Source organism: Lonchura striata, chromosome 10, assembly GCF_046129695.1.
Source record: "Lonchura striata isolate bLonStr1 chromosome 10, bLonStr1.mat, whole genome shotgun sequence".
NCBI classification, from domain to species: domain Eukaryota; kingdom Metazoa; phylum Chordata; class Aves; order Passeriformes; family Estrildidae; genus Lonchura; species Lonchura striata.
In genome coordinates this window covers 7,429,578-7,446,999 of record NC_134612.1, presented here as the reverse complement: position 1 = coordinate 7,446,999, position 17,422 = coordinate 7,429,578, and the positions used below count along the sequence as shown (strand labels likewise).

Sequence of the window (17,422 nt, the reverse complement as noted above, 5' to 3'; positions counted from 1 at the left end):
TGGTTTTTTTTTGTTAGTTTCTATTTATGTTTTCCCTTGTCCATTATTTTCTGTTACACTACTCCCAAGTTATTTCCTTATTTTTTTATCTGTTGTGTTGTAAAGTTGCGATCCTGCCTTCGATTTAGTCAGTTGTGTAAAGTCATTCCATTTCTTTATGGAAGTCAGAGAAGTGCAATGACAGGAGCTTCCCATCACATACTGCCACATGTGCCAGCTCCTTCCAGAAAAGATCGCAGTGAAACTGCACAGTGCAAAGACCTAAAAGAAGTAAAAATCATGAGAACAAGAAAAAAGTGCATGATACCATTAACAGCATGGTCCTGAGCCTCACTTAAGGATCTTTGTGGCTATCTGGAAAAGACCAGAGCAGTAGAGCTGTAAACAGACACATTATCTGTGTTTCAGGGAAACAAAACAAAACAAAACAAAACAAAACAAAAAAAAAGGTTTTCTGCATTTTTTCTAAGAATTTAGGATTGTATCTGAGAAACATCTGACTCCACTGCCAATTTCTCCTTCTAAGTGTTTTGCTATAGAAGATGTTGAGTAATGACTCAGTCCTGAGAGTTAGCTGTGTTTAGCCTGGTACACTGAGCTCCCTGCATGAAACTGTGCCTGCTGCTGGACAGAAAGTGTTGGTTAATAATGGCTTAACCTCTCTGCCACCCACTCCAAGGCACCTCTAGCACAGAAGAATTAGATTAATTTTGTCCTGAATACTCAACTTACTAAATTTTGTTGACTCTGAACAAGGGTACAGCATGCAGAATTAGAAAAGCTGCTGTTGTTCAGAAGTACACCAAATGACATGGGCAGCCGTTTTTTATCTGTCTCATATTGGCCTGTATTTCCCTAGAAAATGAAGGTGTTTTTATGACAGACTGAGGGGCAGGTCACCAGTACCGTATGCATTTATTAGACTCATCATTTTGAAATGCTGCAGGAATGCCAGCAGCCATCAACATAACACTCAATTAGCATATCATGTGCATGCCAAATACTTGAGTAATGCTACTACTCAGAGGATAGGGGCTATTGAAACAGAATCCAACAACAATCCCTGAAAAATTCGAGCATTGTTTTGCCCTGCCCACGTTTACTGCGGAAGTCACCATCCCCCGAGAGCTCCGGGTGAACTTTCAGTCAATCCTGAAAGGCTAAATCCGGAGGAGCCACCCACGCGTGAACTAGATTGAACTGGAGCTTCGGGCAGGGCCGGCAGCCTCAGTTTTTTGGGAGAACCTGTCCTTCCCTTCCGCGGCCGTGGTGGGTCCCCTTCCAGCCAGCGCGGACATGGGCATGGCCAACCCGCTGTTTGCCTGAGCTCTGGCTCTGCTTTGCCGCTTTCTTCTGGAGATGACCGCTAATCTTGTTGTCTTGGCTTGTAAAGACCAGATAAATTTACCTGTTATTTAAATGGCAAAATCTTTTCTGCTCTCGACCACCCTCCAGATCGCCCACCCTTAGCTACAGTGGGAATTAGGGCACCAGACGCCCTTGGTGTGGCAGAAGGGAGATGTTGGGAGCTCTCACGTAGCTCAGCGCTGCGGTTCCGAGCAGCATTAACAGTGCCAGGGGTTGCTTTGGTCTCCTGGAAATTCCCGCAGGGCTCAGACCTTTACCACGATCACAACCAGGTCACCCTGCAGTGAGCACTGCCGTGGTCACCCAGGGGCTACAAATAGCCTTTTATCCTGCAAGGATCCTCCAGTTTCCCCAGCGCTGCAGCTGCCAAGCTGAACCCGGCCCGTGTTGGAGGGGTGGGGTGCGGGGTGGGCGGGGATCCAAGCGGAGGGCCCGAAGCGTTCCCGGGCTCGCTGCGGCGGAGCCCGCAGGGCGGGGCCGCCTGGAGCGGCCGTCGCCCCCTGGCGGCCGCTGCCCCGAGTCTCGCGAGACCCGCGCGCGGGGGGTGCCGCTGGGCGGGGAGGCGCCATCTTGTTCCTGTGCGAGCGGCGGGGCCGGGCCGGGGCCGCGCCGAGGGAGCGCCCGGGCAGCGCCGCCGCCAGCGCGGGGCGCGGCATGGACGGCCACTATTACGGCGGGGAGCAGTCCGGTAGCGGCGCGGGGCGCTGGATCTGCCGGGGAGGGCGTGGGGCACGGCAGGGCCCGCGGGGTCGGGGGGCGCAGCGGCGGGGCCCCGGCCTGGGGCGGCGCGGCGTTAGTCGCTGCCACAGCCGCTGTGTGGGCAGTGCAGCGTCGCCGCCCGCGCGGTGCAGGAGGCTTTGTGCGCCCCCGGGGCTGTCCGGGGGGTTGGTTCGGACAGCCCCGCTTCCCTGCCCCGCTAGAGCGGGAGCCCGCCCGGTTCCCCGGCGGTTCCTTCAAACGCTGAGTTTTGCTTTCTTTTTTAAATCTCGGAATAGATGATGGAGGAGCTACTCCAGTGCAAGACGAGAGAGACTCTGGATCGGATGTGGAAGATGAAGGAAACGAACAACATTCTGGATCGGAGAATGGAAGTGTAGGACATCATTCAGAGGTACTAAGGGAGCTTTATCTAGATAAAGTTTACACTTCTCTGAATTCTTTTTTGTTGTTGTTTAAAGTGGCATTCTGTCATAACCGGGACATACGTGTTTATTCAGTTCCGCTTAAGGGTTCCATCGGGCAAAACTTTATTTCCATAAAAAAGCGTTGGATAGTATCTTGACAAGCTGGCTAGAGTTTGTTTGGTTTTTGTCTTGTTATAGTAGCACACACTGTTCTGAACTTTAATTAGTTGTACTCCATTAGCCGCGATTTCGCAAAGAGAAAATGTTTGGGTTATGAGGAATTTGTGCTTGAAATTCTGCACAGTAAAACCACAGGCTTTGGAGGTGGAGATTTTCTTGACAGACAATAAATGCTCTCCCAGCTTGTATGTCAGATGGGGGCACTGACTCTTGAGTCTGCTTTGTGCTTGTTTTCACCTTGTCATTCACAATGGAGCAGGTTAAGGTTCCTAAATGGGACCTGTTTTTCCTCTGAAGTGGTTCTCATTTGGAGAAGTGTTCAGCATGAAAGGCTTTGGTCCAGGGTTGTTTCTGGGGCTGTCACTTCATTTGTGGATTGACTGAGCTGAGAAGAGATTCTGGAAAAAGAAAAGGCTCCCTTTAGACTTCTAGGACAGTTTGGGAAGTTGAGATTTAATTTTTGAGAATTGTGACTCACAATAGAGCTACATCAGGTCATAGCTGGAATAATATTGGCCTGCCAGCGCAATTACAGAGAACCTTTTGGTACTTACAAAAACTGTAATTGAAGCCATTTTATAGTGTTGTGTGTATTTTGCTTCATTTTACGTGAAGATCAGGATTTACTCTGACTAGGTTTCCAGTGTTACATGTTTTAGAAATTGCTTAAAATGCAACAAAGGCTTGAGAGAAGGCTTGATTCCACTGTGGCATAACTTGCAATCCTTTTTTTAAAATTTTTTTCTTTTTTCCCCCGCCTTTATTGAATTAATACTTTCCTTAGAGTTAGAAAGTAGATTGTATTTTTATAAAATGAAAGTTCTTCCCATGTATTTGAACTTAATTGTAAAGTACATTTGGAATTTACTTTTTTTGGTAGGTGTTGATATTTCTAAGGGAAGAAATTGATTTGGTGTGAGGCAGCATCTCCTCCCATTTTGATAATTACAGTGTGGTAGGAAACACATTTCTCAGGCTGGGAAAAACAGCTGTCTATTGGAGTAATTTAGTACTTCTGTTTTAATGAAAGAAAAGTGTGATGTAGAAGTCATGCTGCTGCTACAATAATATTAATATTTTTCTTCTGTGCCACTGGTTTATGCTTGATTATTGATTCTTACTTTTGTATACTTCTCTGAGATTTTTACTTACTGGGCCAAGGAAATTGACTGTTGTTTATATCTGCAGCATGTCTTCTCCAGATTTAGGTGAGCAGAAAGTACCAGTTATCATTGTTTACTGCTCCTCTTCATGTGCTGCATTATTTTAAAGACTGTCTTCTGTGATGACAGTTGAATATTCCTCTGTAGGTAAAATACTTCAGAAATTCTGTTAAAATAAAGGAGCCAAGCTAAGGGACCTTCTGACCAGTACTAAATGAGAACTGTCAAGCTGTAATGCTTTATTTGATTCAGCTCAAATCAAAATTCAAATATTTTGTTGTCCTGTGAAGTCTTAATTTTTCTTTCCCTCCACTGAGTTCACTTTGCACTCAAAAGGCAGTTATGTGGAGCAGCCATCTCTGAAAGGTGTAGCTTTCTGTCATTTGTTATATTATTTACTCTAAATATTCTCTCATCCTCTTATTTTCTTCATCTTTAGGAGTATGTGGGAGAAATGACACTCAAAGGTAATAAAACCTTTGAGACAGCCTAATCAGTTAAGTCTATTTAATTACTATTTTGTTTCTAATTTAGAACTCAGATGTAAAGAACCAAAGTTTTAAAATTTCAAACTTTTCTTTCAGGTTTTTAACTTTAAAGAAAAGGGGAATCCTGAGGAATTACTTATGTAGGTCTCAGGTATGTGGGTTTTTCTTTTCCACAATTCTTTTCTGGCTTTCCTTCCCCCAATCCCACTTTATCTATAAATGTTCTCCTTGATGTCCTTACTGATTCTGCTTTAGACAATTAGAATTAGTTTTGGTACAGTAATGAATCTGAAATCATGTTTACAGTGTTTGTCCAAGTCAGGCTCATGCAGAAATCTGTAATAACTTAGTTCTTACACTTCCACCAAGTTGCTGCCGTTTCATTAATTAAGTTGTGGTTAGTCTGTGACTGTTAACAAGCACAAATATGTGACACTTCTGGAAAAAAAGGAACTTGCTGATCTGCCCATGATGGTTGTGTAGGTCTTATTTTAACACTCACCTTTCATGAAATTGTAGTGGATGGGTTAAATTTTGTTGAAGTTACTAAATGATGGAAGAAGTAGCACTTAGAAGTGGCTGTATGTTGATCCAATAAACTACTTGGTAGCTGTAATTTTTATGTAGGAGTGTAACACTGTAAATTTGATTTTGATATATTCCTTAATTTCTACTGTACTAAAGTCTCATGTTACAGAACTCTCATTAAAAAAAAATTAAGGACATCTCAATTAAAATATTTATAGATAAAGAGGAGGAAGAAAAGAAAGCAAAGGAATTAGAGAAAAATGCAATTAGCAATTACCTGAGACCTACTCAGTTTTGAGGATGTCTTATCTTTCAATCAATCATTTGGAAAATGAAAACTAGAAAACTCAAAAATTGCATACTTCATTTCTTTGAAAACAGTTTTGTAAAGATGAGCCAATAAAAAAGGAAAAGCGACAACTATCAAGCATACCCAGTAGCGTTTTGTCATTTTACTGGGAAGTTGGTCACTTTTTCTATCAGTTCTACTCCAGCACATGCAGATTCACTAGTTTTGAGTTGTGTGCAGAAGCTCTGGCGCTGCGGGCTGTGGGCAGGCCGTGCCCCGTGCCCCGTGCCGGGCCCGGGCTGTGCCGCGGGGCTCTGGGCAGCGCTGCGCGCGCTGACACGGGGGCACCGCCCGGCTCAGCTGCGCCCAGCGCCCCAGGAGGCGCTGCCGGCGCGCCCAGCGTGTGCAGGGACACCTGAGGTACCTGGGCTGCTGCTTCTCCAGGGGGTCACACTGCAGCACCTGAGCTGCTGGCACCACTGTGAGTCTGACAGCCCTGCCTGCTCTCCCTCCCCAGACATCTGCGTTCTCAGGAGTGATGGTCAGTTTGCAGTAACAGATTAAAGATTCAGGATCTTGTAGTAATCTTCAGTAATAATGCTCTGTAATTGTAGTGTCTTCTCACCAAGGTTTTGCATAAGAAGTTCTTTGTAATTTAGTGATTAATTCTCAACAGGTGCATATATAACCTGCAGCCACATTTCTGACCTTAGAAATATGAAGAATCATTACTGATCCATGTTGGTTCTTAATTTTGTTTATTTGTTCACCAAAGAATTCCTAAACTGGAAGCTGGGAAGGTGGTGGTCCTAATATCTTAAAGGGAACTATTTTTATTAATTTCCTTGGGTTTGTTTAGCAAAATCCTTTATTACTGCTGACATAATTATCAGTACTATTCAGCATTCACCATCTGTCATTGAGAGAAGACAGACAAACCCACACAAAATAAAATGGTAGGAAAACAAGGATTAAGTATTTTTTGTTCCTGTAGATTCCACTTTGATTTCAGTGTTTCTCAATGACCTTACCTGTAACTGCTGTAGAATCTGCTCTCTGTTCTGTTTCCAGCTGCTGTTTTCTTTAGTTAAAGTAATACAGTCCGGGAAGATCTGTCACATACACCTGTGATTGGTTTATGTGGGACATACTAGGCAGTAGAAGGGCAATCAAAGTGATTTTTTGGTAAGGGAATAAAATATTAACAAGCTGAGAGCTGTTGGGTACATCCTCAATTCTGTCACTTCCTAATATTAATATTTCTTTAAAATTCCAGATTCAGGTTTTAACAAAAGCATGTTTCCTTTCTGTGAGGAGAAATGAGAATTACTCAACACAAAAGATTCAAAAGATGCATTCCTGTAGAGACAGGAACAAGCAGCAGAGAGAAAACAACTTCGATTGTCATAGCAGCTGTTTGTAGTTAGCATTAAATAACATGGAAATAGTGAAGTAGTGTTTGAAGTGCATGTTCTCAATTTTCATAGTCCTGGGTTTTTTTTTCATTGTTCAGTAACTTTGTTAGTCATTCTGCGGTGATTTAGAAGATCTTTATCCATTGCTAGCCAAAGGAATAAGTATATAAAGTCCAAAGTCTTAAAAAGGAATGCTCTTTGCCACTCAGAATAATTGTGGAGGAAGTAGTTCCTAAAAGCAATTGAAATTAATTTTATTTAAAATTCTTCCTGCATCATGCATTTTAAAGATTAGTAGTATTCTTTGTTTTAGGTGTAGAATAGCTACTTTTTTTATGGTTCTGAATATGGGAGTAGAACACCTATAGAAAATAAAAGTAGATAGAAAGTCTGTTTCCAAGAAAATTAAATTGCAGAAAAAAAGATTTGGAAACTTAAGGACATATAGGTCTTAAAAGCATCTCCTGTCACAATAAATACTCAGTTTGCAAGTAGAAAAAGTTTATAGCTGAGACAAAATGACTGAGGAAAGCCTGACTGAGGCTTTGAGTTTGCAGAAGAGAAGTTCCATGTACAGTGTTGTTGTTTTCAGCTGAAAACAGGATTATGGTGACAGTACCTGTGAGAGGTGAATTAATGGAATGAGTTTTCAAGAATTTAATTTCATATTCTCAGGTAAATGCAATTGAGATTTTTTATGTTGGAAAGATAAAAGATGATGCTGTCAGTTACTACACTTAGCAAGGGGGCTTGTAAGATGTTCTGTTAAAAATGGAGCATGTGCCTCAGTATTTTTTGCTTTGTAGAAAAGTCAAAGGATTGTTTCAGTTCTGAAGTTGCCAGATGGGTGTGTTTGTGCATGGGTTATCTTGGGTATCTGGATAAGCATGGGAGCTGTCAGCATAGGGGAGAGAGTTGTTGAATCTGAAACACAAAACTGGTTTAACAGTAATACTCTGAAAGATCTGACTGAAACTTTATTGTTGTTTTTTGGCTTGCTAGGCTTTTTCTCTTGAATTGTTCTTAAATAGGTTTCCTTGACAAAGAATGAGCAGGCACTAGCTTCATTTGAAGTGTAATTCATGTGCTGTTTCAGTAAGACACTTTCACACAGGAAACATCTGTTTGAGATCTTCAGGAAAATAAAAGGACAAATGCAAGATGCTCTTTCTTGCTTTGTTACTGGGAATTTCCATTAAACCACTTTGAAGGCCTGACTTGTTAAAATTAAAGTATTAAACCTTTACCCTTGGGCAACTGGACTCTTCTTAGACATGCTTATATAAGTCTTCTATGACTTCTCTTACTGTTTTCAAAATACCACGGAGCTGCATAATGGACATACTCACATTGACAATACTTTTTTTGATGTGAAGTATTTGATAGTCTTTTCATACAAATTGTCTAATTATTTCTACATAGACATTATTTCAGTTTGTAGCACCTTGGGTAATCAAATTGGAGGAAGGACAAGCAAAAATTCAGAATATTGTTTTACTTTTTAAGGTGTTTTTGCTTAGTTGTCTGAGATTATTTTTCTGTTTCAGAATGAACACAGTGATGGAGAAGATGATGGGCAAGTGGGAGAGCCTCATATGACAGACTCTGAAAATGAAGATAACACAAGGCAAAAAGAAAGCGACTCAGATAATGAGGAGCCCCCAAATCACAATGTGAGTGATTCTGAAAATGAAGCAACTCACGGAGAGAAAGACAGTGACTCTGATACTGAGGACCGTGCAAACCAGCATTTAAGTGACTCTGAAAATGAAGAGGCCTTAAATCATCGAGCGAGTGACTCTGACAATGGAGAACCTCCAAGGGATCACAGCAGTGATTTTGAAAATGAGGAATCACACAAGCAGCCAGCCAGTGATTCTGAGAGTGAGGAACTCCAGAAGCAGCCAGCCAGTGACTCGGAGAGTGAAGAGCTCCAGAAGCAGCCAGCCAGCGACTCAGAGAGTGAGGACGTGTCCAGACACAAGCAGATAGAGTCCGAAGATAGCGATGGGGAGGACAGGAAGGAAAAGGTGCAGAACGACTCTCACCATTCAGATAATGAACATGTAAGGAAAGGATTTCAGGGCTCTGACAGTGAAGACGAAGCTCCTAAGAGACGTAAAATATCAGACAGTGATGAAGATGAAAAAGAGGAAGAAAAGACAGTGAAGAGGAAAACAGCCATCCTTTCTGATAGTGAGGATGACAGTGAGAAAACACGTAAGAAACTAAACTGTGAAAACGTGATGTGACAGGCAGTGGTGTGAAAGTCAAATCATTGCTTTTGTGTGAATAAAGCCTCTAAGTGAGAAACCATAAATCAGATTTGGTTTTGGAGCAGAACTGCATTTATAGAGGCTCTTGATCTGACTGCTTTGCTGTGTGAATGTGTATATAACACTTCTGAGTAATAAGAAGGTCTGACAGAAGACTGTAGGGATCTAACTGGCATCTGTTGACATGGTAGTTTGTTATTTATTTACTTTGTTGCTGTTTCTCTAGTAATTTTTCTTGTGCATTTTTTTTCATATACTGGGAATGAGAGATTTGAAATTACAATTTTTTTGTCGGGGGTGGATTTGGTGTATGGAAGCTTCCGTTACTGATTTAATAAAACACTTCAGAGTGGATATGCTTTTTAGGAAATGGCAATGGTCTGGTGTTGGAAGACTAATCAGAGAATAATTTAAGAGTAACAGTTGTCACCTGTTACTGGGACATGTAGTAATGCTCCTTTCTGCTGGCAGCTGCAAAAAAGGTACGAATTCTTTCCGATGCTGAAGAATCGGATAGTGACGCTGCTTCAGAGAAATCTGACAAAAGGAAGAAAAATGTTGTATCCGATAGTGAGGAGGAAGAAGAAGAAGGAAAAGAGAATGCTGGGAAGAAAAAAGGAAAAGATCTGTTTGGCAGTGACAGTGAATCTGGAAATGAACAAGAGTAAGTGGGAAGGAATATGAGTTATTTCACGGTTTTAGACAGTGGGAGTGATGGTGAATGGGAAATGGATAAATCCCAACCAGAGAATGACTGTTCACCTTCATTGGTGGCATGAAGAGAAAGGTTAATAGAAAGAGACAGAACAAAAGGGAGATCTTCACAGAGTCATTAGAGATATTGCAGAAAGGTACATCTCATTGTTGTAGTCCAAGTACATAAATGTTGCTGTTACCTTCACAGGAACCTGATTGCAGATATATTTGGAGAATCTGGTGATGAAGAAGAGGAGGAATTTACGGTAAGTGTTACTGTGGATGTCTTCCGTTGACTTGCTAGATCTGAAGAGACTGTACATGCTGCATCAGGTCAGTCTTGTATCTCCCAGACTCACTGGGGTACTCTTTGGGTTAAATAACATTTGCGGTTCATCTTTTGGGAGAATTGTTGGTGTGACAACAGTTGTTGGTAGTTACAGGGGAAATTAAAAAGACTCTGTTCATCTTTCTAGATCCTCTGAAGACTTACCTGAAGCTTTTTTAGTGTCAGTGTCAGGTACCTGAATAAAGGCTCAATCCTGATCCATACGCTGATTTGCACTATCTGTACTCATCAGGGTTTTAACCAGGAGGATTTGGAGGAAGAGAAAGGTGACGGAGACATGAAGGAGACAGCAGATGAATCGGACTCTGATGATAACATCAAAAGGGGAAAGCAGTAAGCCACTGAGTTACATATTCCTTTCTTTATGCTGGATTTTGGTGAAAGAGCATTATGGACCCTGGATATTACAGATGTGCGTTGGGTTTTACAGCAAGGTCTGAGGGTGTCTGGGAGCCATTGGAGCCCTTTGGTAGTTTTGCATTTTGCATACAGAGGATAATTAATTATCTCACAGGGACCATGAGACACAGTGTAGAAACACAAAATTATTTCCTACCAAAGACCATCAGTTAACACTGTGGTTGTGTTTCAGCATGGACTTCATGTCAGATTTCGATATGATGCTGCAGCGGAAGAAGAGCATGAGCGGCAAGCGCAGGCGGAACCGTGATGGGGGGACTTTCATCAGTGACGCAGATGATGTGGTCAGTGCCATGATTGTGAAGATGAATGAAGCTGCTGAGGTAAGTTTTCCAGGCTCTAAACACACCCTGAAATTCAGTTCCCTTCTATGGGAAAATCATGTGATTAATAAGATACAAAATTCTAGCTTGGGTTCAGCGGGAGTAATCTGTACACTATGGAAAGCATCTCATGTCTGTATAGCCATTTAAATGTTACTTGATATTCTAAATGAAAACATTCTGTTGAAATTTTGATAGAATACTAATTTTAAAAGTTAAAATTAGTTAAATTGCTAAACTTCCATCAGCTGAGATCAACTGATATAAAAAGGGATATATAGGTGGTCTATAAACTACCTTGTAGTATGTTAAATACTGAGAAAGAGACTATGCTTTATTTCATCATAGGGTTACTGGCATGTGCCATACTTTGGTATTTGTTCCTGAGAAGAGCCCTTTTCCAAACTGATTGAATAAGAAATGTTCAGTGTTTCTCAGAATACTTCAGAAGGTTTTTTCGGATCTTGACTTTTGTCAGGTGTCTTCTGTTTCGTTGGAGTAGCAGTCAAATTAATAAATAGCACAGCAAAACACGTTAAAACCAATTAAGGGATATACATGACTTTAGAAACTAGAGGAGTTTTACAAATAGCAGCAACAAAAAAATCTTCCTGAGAACAAGATCTGGATGCCAAGTTCAGAAAGATGAGGAGAGTGAGAAAGCAATCTGGAAAGCAACTGCAACTTCTTGGGCTTGACAGGAAGGCCATTCTCAGACAAGATGACAGCCAGATATTTCAAATGAGGTGGCAAAGTTTGAAATACAGGGTCAGGACAAGGGAAGAGATGCATTAGAAGAATCTCTTCCCTTGCAATAAAACAAACATTCACAGAAAGAGCCTTCAGTGAATTAGGACAAGTAGAAAGGAATTACCAGAGCTGGACAGAAATCTGTTGATTGCATTGGGTGTTTTTGGTGTGGGAGACAAGTTTTGAACAGATAGTGACAAGTTAAGCTTTGGATGGAAGTAATTTTGAAATGACAGAGGTGAAAATACGTGCTCTCCCTTGTCATTGTTCTGCTTAGCTATTTTTCTGGTTTTCAGGTGAGGCTTTACTAATGAAGTGTTATCTGTGCACAGTGTAGAGGACCTCCAGTTATTATAGTCAATCTGAATCATGAAGTGGAAGAAAAAGTAAAATTAGGAGCACTCTCCTAGTGTGACACTTTTGTGGGAAATACTGACTTAAGTGATGACCCTTTTTTCTGAGAAATTGTTGCATAATTTTTGGTGAGCTGTGGAGCAGGGGACAAAATTAGTGTAATCCCTCCAAAGTTGCACTTCTAGTTTAATGGACTAATCTTTTTCTTGTAAGTGTTGCAAAGAATGGGAGTTGCTGATTTCTTTCTTTGATTAACTTTTACTGATTCTTCAACTTTCTACAGGAGGATCGTCAGCTGAATACACAAAAGAAACCAGCACTGAAGAAATTAACTTTGCTACCAACTGTAGTTATGCATCTTAAAAAGTGAGTTGTCGTTCTTTCAGTTAACTGTAGCCTTGGATAGTAGTCTGAATTTGTAAGACTTTGTGTAGTTACACTACAGCTATGCTGAGTATGCAGTAAAACACTTCTTATTCCAAGTAAATGCTGAAGCTAGGTGACCTCAAAAAGATAAAATTTCACATAATTTTCCTTCTTAATCTAACATGAAACAAACTCAAATGTGATATTTTCCTGAAGGAGTATCACATATTAAGGTGTTATATTACATGACTTTTGGGCCTCTCTTTAAAACCTTTTAGGCAGGATCTCAAAGAAACTTTCATCGATAGTGGTGTGATGTCTGCCATCAAAGAGTGGCTTTCTCCCCTTCCAGACCGAAGTCTGCCAGCACTAAAGATAAGAGAGGAGCTTCTGAAGATCCTCCAAGAGGTTTGGACTGACTTTTCACTACATTTGATTTGGAGCTTCTCCACAGTTTTACAGTCATGTGCTTTAGGGAAATGTGGGGTGATAAATGAACTGCAGCTCTACTGATGTGCTGTGCAGTGAAACACACAAGGAAGCAACATGCATAACAGGAATGCTTATGTAAGAGAATTTAGATAATTTGGCCCTGCCCGCCTGTTTCAGGTTTATATCCAAATTTAAGTAAAGAGTCACTTGCTGTGCATCCCTGAGTTTTCTTCCGTTGTGGTCCCTTCTCTTTTCTGTTCTGTTAAAGTGTGCAGTGCATGGGAAGGTCCTTCACACTCAGTGTAAGCTTTCAGTGTCTGTGGCTAAGCTGATTGATTATCTTTGTCATGTAAGTTTTTATTTATAGACTGAATGATTTGAAGGCAGTAGCACAGTTTTGGGGTAATATAAACTAGAGAGCATTTGGAGAAAAAATTCTAGAAAGCTACCTAATTTTGTGTATAAACCAAGAATGTTATGGCAGATTTCTAGATTTAGGTGTTTGATACTTTAAAGAGTTCTCAGTGGGACAATGAAAACATTAAATTTTCCAAGCTGATTTAAGTGAAAGGTCTTTCTGCGAAGTTTAGTGACACCATTAATGTTCAGACATCATTTATTGCTGTTTTCTGACATTTCCTTTTCTCTGCAGCTGCCTAGTGTGAGCCAGGAGACCCTGAAGCACAGTGGCATTGGACGGGCTGTGATGTACCTGTACAAACACCCCAAGGAGTCGAGGCCAAACAAGGACATGGCTGGGAAGCTGATCAGTACGTAAGCCTACCTGTGCCTTGTCTTGTCTTCATTCCTGATGATGAATGAAACTTCTGTGCTGGTTTCTGATGCACTACTGTTGTGTGTAGAGTAGATTCTGCAATGTAGGAACCTCACTGATGTGTTTCATAACTTCATAGAGCTCTTAACAAACACTTTTACATTAGCTTCTGCAGGCACCTGTTTCATTGTCTTAAACCAGAGGATGGCATTTGTTTTGCTGTGGTTCTCTCTTGGCTCATGTTCCAGATCTTTTGAATGCAAAGGCAGGAAGGTGCTGGCAGAGGACTATTTATTCCATGGACTTCAGAGAGAGCTTAGCTGACTGAATGTTTACTACTCAACTGTGTTCCATGTGGAGTGCATTCCATCCAGAATGGCTGCAGACTAATAAACTTAAATTCTTTAGGACGTTTTCTGCATATTTCTAAACTAGCATTCCTGGGTTGTGCAGGAGGTCCTGACACTGAGTATTCTGAGAGCTTGGAGATGTTCTAGAAGAGCAGGCAACAAAGAGACTTTGGGGATGAAAGCTCCTGCTTTTTGTTTGCAAGGCTAGTTTTCCATTAAATATTAAGGGCTCAAAAATCATTTGGTTGAAAGGAAGTGTGAATACCTGCCACAAACTTTCAGAGCTGTATTTGATCACTGGAGTGGTTGAGAGAAACAAAGGTCTGGTTTTATTAGCTAATCATTTTTTTAATAGATGAATGGTCTCGACCCATCTTCGGCCTTACCTCAAACTACAAAGGCATGACCAGAGAAGAGAGGGAACAGAGAGATTTGGAGCAGATGCCTCATCGAAGGAAAATGAGCAGGTAGGAGCAGCAGGCAGAAGCATGAAATTCTTCTAAGACTCCATCAAGAGAAACCAAGGGGTGTGTAAATACTAAAGGAAAGAAAAGAGTAAAAGAGTAGTCAGTTATGGTCTCTCTTTTAACATACTTTATTGTATTTTAAAAATTTTTTCTCTGTGTACAGATGCCTATAAATATTTGTTTTTTCTTGCAGCTCTGGTGGTCAGACTCCCCGTAGGGACCTGGAAAAAGTATTAACAGGAGAAGAAAAGTAGGTTGGATATATAATTTTTTTTTTTTAAGTGAAGTATTGTGGTGGCACTACCACTGTGGAATTTCTGCAGAGGTTTTAGAGACAGTGCTATACAGTGTGTTTCAGAGGAGAGTACACTGGGTGGCTTTACTTCTTTCTGGATAAGATTTGTCCATAACGGTCACATCCTTTTTGTCCACAGGGCTCTCAGGCCTGGGGACCCTGGGTTCTGTGCCCGTGCGAGGGTCCCAATGCCCTCCAACAAAGACTATGTCGTCAGGCCCAAGTGGAACGTGGAGATGGAGTCCTCCAGGGTAAGCACTGGCAGTGTCCTGGTGACTGCTCTGAGCCTGGGATTCTGTCACCATATCGCCATGGTTACTGTACAGGAGGGTAGTTCTTCCAAGGGCCTCTTGCAGTGAGTATGGACAGTAAATTCTCCAATAAGTAGGCTGCTCTAAGCTCATCACATGTTTTCACAGGAAAACATCTCTGATCAAAAAGAGGTTTTTGAGTTAACTTTCCTAGAATTTCTCAGGTGAGAATCTGATTACAGGCCTCTTGCTTTAAAGCATTTTGAGCTAAAGCTGCAGTTCAGTACCTCACTGCACTGATGTTTTTATACCTCTCCCAGCTTTTGTATCATATTCTAATAATATTCCAGTTTGGGAAACCTTTGAGGTTTTGGTAGACATGAACATCTTCAGTGGAGGCCCTTTGTGTTGCTTTGTCTTCATCTATCTACTCATACAGTTCCATTTAAAAGGGGAATATGTGGTAGAATGTGTGTGAGAGAAGTAACAATTGCTGTGCTGTCTGCTGTTCTTTCTCCTTCTGTCCATTAATTGAGATGTTGTTTCTAGCCCGGGACTATTAAGAGAGGTATTAGTCGCTTGGAAAAGCACAAGAGACGGTTTGCTGAACAGAAACGACTCAGCAAAGTGCATCGGGCCATCAAGTTCAGCATTGAAGGCAACAGGATGCCCCTGTAGCCATACCACTGCCTTCCCACTGCCTTCCCAAGTTGGAGAGGTATCCCCCGAGGGAGGTGTGAACAGTGCATGTGCTCCACCTGTTGGCAGTTTGCACATGCAGGACAGGAGTGTGTACACCCTAACTTTAACCTGGAAAACTCTCCTTGAATTCTCTCGTGTCTGTACTGTGACCTACAAGGGAACTTGTACAGGAGAAAATAGGCTCTAGCACATAACCTCTGCCATGGCTCCTGCCTGCACAGCTTCAGGGTACCCAAATGACAGGAGTTCAGTGAAAATACCTGTGCTCAAAACCAGCTTTGCACCATCTGTGGTTTTGAATGCTGTTCTGACACAATTAGGTTTTCCAGATTCACCTGAAGCGACACATGGGAATTCTTAGCCCTTGGTACAGGACCTCGTGTCACTGCTTGCCAGTGTCTGTGGCTGACCTCTGACTGGGGCAGTGAGGTGTTTTTCACACCTCCTTGTGCAAGGAAGTAGAATGATGTGAGACAGTAGGGGTGGTTGATGGGAGCTACAGAATGAGACCGGGGGAGAAGAATCCTCTGCTATAGTGTGGGTTGGGAGAACATGCATCAATGGGATTTGTTCTGACAATTCCTGGTCTGCATTTCAATGCTGTGAGCAGGGCTGCCACAAGCTAACAGTGACAGGAAGAGGTGAGCACAAGCCATAAATAACTGTTGAGTTCATATTAAGCTTCATATTTATTTGATTTTAAAAAGATATTTTCTTAAACATCACTGTGAAATTTTAGGTACCTTTTCAACGAATAGTGAACAGATTTATGAATAAACCTTATTGAAAATCAGCATGTAGGAGTACCTTCCTTAGCCATGGGAACAAGTTTCTAATGGATGTGTTTTTCAGATACTAAGTAGCATGTTTTGGATATCACTGTTTCTCCCACACTTAAGTGTCACGTTTCCATCACTTTCTGTTGTCTAGTTTAGGAAAATTGCCTTCTAGGAAGCACTGGCTATGGCTTGGAAGGTCCTTGCTGTTTGTCTTCAGTGGCATTTCAGCACACCATCACTGAATTAATCTGTGCAGAATAACTGTTATGCCACCTGGTTTTCATTTGCAGTTCAAATACAGAGATGAAGCGCAATGCTTGTATGGTCAGCTTAGGCATTTCTGTTTGCTACCCCCTACACTGCCTTTGTTCAGTAATCCCTTCCTTTCTAAATACTAATCCCTGACCTTTAAAATAAATGGCAGGCTGAAGTTGATGTGTCAGCCTTAGTCACAGTGTATCTGTCAAACTCTCCTGCAAGAAGTCCAGAGAGGTGACACAGGTGGCTGTGGTTCTGACATAGCTCCAGCCAATAGGTACAAAGTTTCCAAATGGCATCCAGCCACACGGGGACTGACCCTGCGCTGCGATGGCTCTGGGTGCCACTGCCTCCGCCTGGGCCCTGCAGATACTGGGGGAAGAGAACAGACAGATCAGCTGGGCCCAGGGGCTCCCCCAGCTCCCTGCCCAGGTGCAACCTTGCATGTGCCGCTTGCCTTGGACTTCTGGGGCGTCTGCTTTTTTTCAGTGGTAATTATTAGTTTTATTTTTTAAGTTCCAGGGGACCTCTAAGAAAGGGGTGAGTCGACTGGACAAACAGATGCGGAAATTCACAGATATCAGGAAAAAAAGCAGATCGGCCCATGCAGTGAAAATCAGCATTGAGGGCAATAAGATGCCATTGTGACCGTTCACAGAATGCCCCATGAGCTCTGCTGTAAGACAATACACCCACAGACTCTTTGGAGACCTTTAAAATTTTTAAGTTGTTTGGGGCGGGTTTGGTTTTTTAGTTTGTTTTTTAAGTGAATCCTTAAATTGTTGGTTCAGGTTCTGGTAGAAGATGTTGTCTGAGGACTGTGAATATGGGGACTCCTTTTTCCTGATTGTATTTAAACCAGCCCTGTTATGTCCTTTGTACAGATCATGTATTTGTTGTATTGCAACACTCTAAAAAATAAAACATCTTCTGGGTTTTTTTTGGGAGGGGAGCCTGTTCATTGCTCAGATGAAGGTATACAGAGTCCACCTGGGATGTGGAAAAACTGAGGGGTTAATTTTTG

At 41.8% G+C, this 17,422-nt stretch overlaps 1 protein-coding gene across 4 annotated transcripts; it reads left to right on the top strand.

Moving 5' to 3' along the window:
• Positions 1-1,933: 1,933 nt before the first annotated feature.
• Positions 1,934-17,345, top strand: IWS1 (interacts with SUPT6H, CTD assembly factor 1). Of its 4 annotated transcripts, XM_021544394.3 has the most exons (15): positions 1,934-2,056; positions 2,364-2,479; positions 8,103-8,775; positions 9,303-9,495; positions 9,736-9,793; positions 10,109-10,209; positions 10,469-10,619; positions 12,007-12,089; positions 12,368-12,497; positions 13,174-13,291; positions 14,002-14,113; positions 14,307-14,363; positions 14,548-14,659; positions 15,209-15,377; positions 16,915-16,999. In XM_021544394.3, exons 1-14 carry the CDS (start codon positions 2,023-2,025, stop codon positions 15,335-15,337), a joined length of 2,067 nt encoding a protein of 688 aa, XP_021400069.1. In that variant the 5' UTR covers positions 1,934-2,022; the 3' UTR covers positions 15,338-15,377; positions 16,915-16,999. The 4 variants fall into 4 exon arrangements, with proteins under 4 accessions (XP_021400069.1, XP_021400067.1, XP_021400068.1 ...); XM_021544392.3 differs by lacking the exon at positions 15,209-15,377 and having other exon boundaries at positions 16,915-17,345; XM_021544393.3 differs by lacking the exon at positions 16,915-16,999 and having other exon boundaries at positions 15,209-16,599.
• The last annotated feature ends 77 nt before the right edge of the window (positions 17,346-17,422 follow it).

Excerpts from the sequence above, each read along its gene's own strand:
- IWS1 (XM_021544392.3), top strand. The coding sequence starts at position 2,023 with ATGGACGGCCACTATTACGGCGGGGAGCAGTCCG. Across the intron at positions 8,776-9,302 it reads GGATGACAGTGAGAAAACAC|CTGCAAAAAAGGTACGAATT; the intron begins GTAAGAAACTAA and ends TTCTGCTGGCAG. Across the intron at positions 9,496-9,735 it reads GAATCTGGAAATGAACAAGA|GAACCTGATTGCAGATATAT; the intron begins GTAAGTGGGAAG and ends TTACCTTCACAG.